The sequence below is a fragment of the Antennarius striatus genome, chromosome 8 (genome assembly GCF_040054535.1).
Source record: "Antennarius striatus isolate MH-2024 chromosome 8, ASM4005453v1, whole genome shotgun sequence".
Lineage (NCBI taxonomy): Eukaryota > Metazoa > Chordata > Actinopteri > Lophiiformes > Antennariidae > Antennarius > Antennarius striatus.
In genome coordinates, this window is record NC_090783.1 from 21,500,841 (window position 1) to 21,506,840 (window position 6,000).

A 6,000-nucleotide genomic window follows, 5' to 3' on the forward strand; every position below is an offset into this window, starting at 1 on the left:
CTTTCCATACACATTGCAATTTAAGCGGTGATGTTTCCTTTTGAGCATTATGTGTCTAATGGATTGTCCTACTGATTACACCTGTAACAAGAAAAACTAAAATGAATACTGTAATCAATCAACGAACGAATAAACACTGAAATTAAACATCTGATTGTCCACTTCATTTGCCAGGGTTGGAAACAGATTATTATGATTAAAGTTAATCACTGTGATTAGCACCGATATAAAGAATGCTCTTTACTGTTTTTTTCTTCTTCTCATCATGCTGCATTTAAATTTAAGTCTAACTATCTCAGTTCCTGACACACTCATCCTGTATTGCCTCTCTTTTACCCCTCTGAGTACTGTAATATTATGAAATAATAAAATATTGGCCCATCTGTTCCAGGCATATTGCAGGATTAATTAGAATAGCTCAATCATTGTCAGAAGGCCACAGAGCAGCAATATATTTAATTATATAACTCAGTTCCTTTACAATTATTACTATCTAGGGAATAGTTGTCATGATTAGGATGCTGTGACCCAAAGATGACGATCCCCTGCATGGATTATGGACCTCCTCCTATCATACGGTCAGGAAGAGAAATAGGTGGAAACTAAATATGTGGAGGTAGATGTCATCGTTTCTGGATTGTTTTTAATACCAAGTACTTATTATATCCACTGATATCTTCAAAAGAAAACAGAGGTTCTTCAGAAGACACCAGGAAACATGGGTTGCCTTTGGATTTTACTTTTTCGATCTGTGTGATTGAATGATTAATAATCTCATGTACTTTTATGGAATAAATATTGTTGCAGGAATATTCAGCTGCAACAAAACGACCAACGGAAACGGAAAAGAGGGCAAAAGAACAATATTCTAAGCACAAGGGTGAGCAGAAGCCGTCCTGATGCTTCCTGGGGCGATCCTTCGCTCTCTTATCATTTGCTGTTTTCTAAACTGGTCTTAGGTGGGTGATATGAGAGGATTAGGCCCCTGTCCTGCCTGACGAGTCTTTAATTACGAGGCTTAAAGTAAATGCTTTGCTCCCTATAATTGGATCAGACTGAGAGATCCGCTATCGTCTAATTGGCTTCCTCACACATATAGACTTATCAGATTTTGCCTCAAGGTAGATGATTTTTGAAACAAGGAGAAGCCGAGCGCGAGGTGTAGATGTTAGCAGCGAAGTATTTCAGGAAACTTTTACTGCTGCCTGAACCAACCTAAACTGTGGAAGCTGATCTTGTGGCATTACCAAGTAGATGATTCTGCCTTTAGGTTACTGACACATTTCGACTTCAGCCCTTGTTAATAGATTACATGTGTCAATTGTTCCCAAGCAGTGACATAATAATTATTATATCTTTATTACCTGCAAATCTATCTGCCGGGAATGTCAATGACTGAAAACAGCACACACAAAAGATTAAAAAAAGAATCTACTTTTTTATACTAAACATCCAAGACCCTGGCTGTTTCCATATTGAACATAGATCACCTGTGAAAAAGGCCATAAAAAGAGCATCAACAAAGGTGATTCATTAAAAAAAAAAAAAGGGAACAACCAGACATGCAGGTGAACTAGGTAGCATCTGAGGGCCCTCCAGTGGTCTCTTAAGTTTTTTTTTAATATAGAATCATTAGTATATAAGTAACTCCACAAGGGCTGACAAATATAACATTTCAGAGAGAACAGGAAATATTGAGGTAGCTGGTGAGACAAAAGAACTAGCAGTTGCAGTTAATCTTCCCGCAGTTTAATTATTTTTTAAATCTTTAATTATTGATATTTATCTTTTACAATCTAACTACTTTTGTTTTTTTAAATCCTCCTTCTTTAATAAAAAGAAATCATGTTGATATTATTTCATAGATAAACTTGATATGAGAAGACTTGGCTCATGTGAAGAGCATCGGACTATTACGATGCTTAACTTGTTCACAATCATTCCGGCATCTTCAAGTTTATTTAGTTTTTTTTTTGTTTCTTTTGTTTGCATACCACACTAATTTTAGACACAGATTTTTTTTTTTTGTAAATAAAAATAAAAATAAACAAACACAACAGCAATGAAAGCAACAGAACAGTTTTTGACCTCTGAACTCTGAAGAGTTAAGAGATGGGGATTAAATGCATATAAAGACAAATTAATGACTATAATAATTAACATTTCCACATCATTATTAAGGAGAGATCCACGTTTGAAGAGGTTATAAAGCTCATTGAGATGACAGAATATAAAACAGAAAATAAAAATAAAAAAAACCATCTCAGTTTCTGTCTCACCTGAACGGCTTGAACGTCACCAGACATCTTCTGACCATTATTTTACCGTCGGTGATGCCAGTCATCATTTTCCAAAACGAGCGACAGGTAACATAGTTGTCGACCTCTCGACCTGGAACTGGAGGTGACCGAACATTATCTGGGTCTCATTAAATTTCACTGAATACAAAAAAAAAACACCCGTGGGTGCTCTGCGGGAGAGAAAGGATCAAAGTTTCATTCAGCAAAGTTTCGTTTTTTTCGTCCTTTCCGCTGTCAGAAAAATGACATTTAAAGTCTTATTCCGTCTTCCGGTTGATATCAAAGGCGAGAAGAGGTTCAGTCATGTCCGAGGTGTTCACCAAAAAATAAAAAATAAAAAAAAAAAATTCACGGGTGGGAGTGGGTTCCGTGAAAACTGCGTTTTCTCGAGGAGAGGACGACTGGCTGTCGTGGATCTGAACTTCGCCAGCGAAGCGGTGAGAGTGGGACTACTCCTCCGAAAAGCCTGGTCCTTGTTCACCCCTCATGGGGAAGTTGGTTTCAGTGACGTCTTCCATTTCCGTTTTGTCCCTTCAAAATAAAATCAGTGGCGACTGATATATTTCTGAAATCCGAATGTCATGAATGTTTGCACACTCCAAAGACAGCAGCTTTGAAAATGATGGTACACATGCTTTAGGTGCTGTTTTTGTTGTATTTCTACATTTAGATGGTTATTCAAACTTGATCAAACTTAAATCTGGAGAAAGCTTATCACTGTAGGTGTGACAGAGGAGTTCAAGGTGGAGGTGGGACTGCATCAGGGTTCAGCTCTGAGCCCCTTCTTGTTGCTATGGTGATGGACAGGCTGACAGACGAGGTTAGACAGGAATCTCCATGGACTATGAGGTTTGCAGATGACATTGTGATCTGTAGTGAGAGCAGGGAACAGGTGGAGGAGAAGCTAGAGAGGTGGAGGTTTGTCCTGGAAAGGAGAGGAATGAAGGTTAGCCGCAGTAAGACAGAGTACATGTGTGTGAATGAGAGGGACCCAAGTGGAAGAGTGAGGCTACAGGGAGAAGAGATCAAGAAGGTGGAGGATTTTAAGTACTTAGGCTCAACAGTCCAGAGCAATGGAGAGTGTGGAAAAGAGGTGAAGAAGCGTGTCCAGGCAGGATGGAACGGGTGGAGGAAAGTGTCAGGTGTGATGTGTGAGAGAAGAGTTTCAGCTACAATGAAAGGAAAGGTGTACAAAACTGTGGTGAGACCAGCGATGTTGTTTGGTCTAGAGACAGTGTCACTGAGGAAAAGACAGGAGACAGAGCTGGAGGTAGCAGAGATGAAGATGCTGAGGTTCTCTCTGGGAGTGACCAGGATGGATAGGATCAGGAGATAAAGTCAGAGAGGCCAGACTGAGATGGTTTGGACATGTCCAGAGGAGAGATAGTGAATATATTGGTAGAAGGATGCTGAGTTTTGAACTGCCAGGCAGGAGGTCTAGAGGAAGACCAAAGAGAAGGTTTAAGGATGTAGTGAAAGAGGACATGAAGGTAGTTGGTGTAAGAGAAAGGTTAAATGGAGGCAACTGATTGGCTGTGGCGACCCCTGAAGGGAAAAGCCGAAATGATGAGAACAAGAAGATTCAAATTTAATACGGAACAAAACAGTGTAATGATTTTCTTACACAACTACCCAAGTAAATGTTATGGTACAACAGGTACAATCTGTCCTGGTTTTTTTGTTTTGTTTTGTTTTTTTTTTCATATCCCTTGATGTAAAGAGTATATCACTGGTAGGGATATAAACACAGACAGACAGACAGACAGACAGACAGACAGACAGACAGACAGACAGACAGACAGACAGACAGACAGACAGACAGAGATAGATAGATAGATAGATAGATAGATAGATAGATAGATAGATAGATAGATAGATAGATAGATAGATAGATAGATAGATAGATAGATAGATAGATAGATAGATAGATAGATAGATAGATAGATAGATAGATAGATATGGATGGATCTTGGATCTGCAGCTTGATCAAACATAGGCTGTTCTTTTGATTTGGAATGAAATTGTCATAACTTCCTGTGGAGTTATCTTATTCTAGCGGACTTGATCCTGATCAATTTGCACTCTGATCGGGATGATCCTCAGAACCATACTCACCGATTATGGCACCATCCACAGCTATTAAATTGTGAAAAGAGAAAGGTCGCAGCAGCAATCTAGCTGTCAGTACGAGCAATGACTTTAGTTTACTGGTCTCCAGTCCGCTTTTCTTCAGTGCATTTCACCGTGATATATTTTCTTATGGAGTTGAAGGGCTCCTTAGGACTTCCTGTCTTAGTAGTTTTGATTTTTCTTTTCATGCTATGTTGCATTAAAATGTGAAAATGAATGTGAATGACATTTTTAAGAATACGAAGGGGAAATGCAGAAAGGAACGCATGGTGCATTACTGTTAATAATTTCAGCACCATGGACAGTGAATGCTATCAGGATGCAACAGCGGCACCTAGCGGTAAGAGTTGTTGCAGCGCCAGCAATGTCAGCAGGAGAAATCTGTCTGTCTGTCCGTCCGTCCGTCCATCCATCAATTGTTTGTTTGTTGTTTGTTTGTTTGTTGTTTGTTCATTTGTTGTTTCTCATGGCAAACAGCCAGGAGCCAGCATCCTGTTCCCTTAAACAAATTGTGAGGGTGCAGTCTGATTAAGCCCGTGTGATCAGTGGACTGTTTGAGCAGCAATGAATGCAGACGGGGGGTTGTCTATAAGACACCTGAAGATGACTTAATGCTTCAGTGGTTTTCAGTACATGTCGATCTGACTGACAGCACACCATCCATGTGGAATATCAATCTCTGCAGGTTGTGAAAGTGATGTGTTTGCTCTGCATGAATCCACTGAACAAACATAATATTTTTACACCTTTGGTGTGTGTGTACAGAGAATAGGGTTCAGTAACACAGCTGCATAAATATACCTACATATTGCGAATACTCCTTCAAGGCTTCACCGTGCTTTACCTGTAAATACAGAAATTAACCCTAGCTCATGTTTGATGGATAATTTACTAAATGTTGTATCGTATTCATGTATTCCTTTTGTTGAAGATTAGATGATCAGTACAGTAATCTTCTCATTTTCTTTTCTAAACCTGGGTCACAAGTTTAGAGTCCAGCCTATCCCAGTTAAAACAACTGGGAGACACGATACACCCTGAATAAGTCACCAGTTTATCACAGTACATTGTGTGAAAGATGCATTTAAAAAATGCCATCCACTGCGGCAGTGTGATATATCAAAGGAGAAACCATTGAAAACGAATAAGCAATGTTCAAGAGTGCAGAGAGTACAGCAGGCCCTTTTGTGGCTATAACACAAAGCTTGTATTGGCTCTTGCTGGTCCTGTCCTTTCAGTTAGTTGAGTTTCCTCTGCAGTACTGGTCACTGTCCTTCATGACTGTCTATATTGAAACAGGAATTAGCCTCAGGCTGAGATAACCAGCATCTGTACAGCAACCAAAGGCATTAAAGAAGCACACAATCTATATTAACACAAAAAGCACTCTTGATGTTTACTGAGATTATTGATGCTGAGCATTTGGTGTGTCTAGTTTTTTGTTGTTTTTTTGTCTTTGCAATAATGTGGCGTGTTGTTTAACTGCAGTCACATACGTTTTACATCTGCCAGTGAAACAAACCTAATTAGTTTTTTATGGATGTCCTGCAATCATAATGATTATAGCATT

At 39.2% G+C, this 6,000-nt stretch overlaps 1 protein-coding gene across 1 annotated transcript in view; it reads right to left on the reverse strand.

The window, feature by feature from the left end:
• Positions 1-2,628, reverse strand: part of LOC137600401 (alpha-1,6-mannosylglycoprotein 6-beta-N-acetylglucosaminyltransferase B-like) — a 94,004-nt gene extending 91,376 nt beyond the window's left edge. The window contains exon 1 of the mRNA XM_068322012.1: positions 2,280-2,628. Within this exon, the coding sequence (XP_068178113.1) occupies positions 2,280-2,347 (68 nt within the window). The 5' untranslated portion in view covers positions 2,348-2,628. The remainder of the gene's footprint in view (positions 1-2,279) is intronic.
• Positions 2,629-6,000: the final 3,372 nt, after the last annotated feature.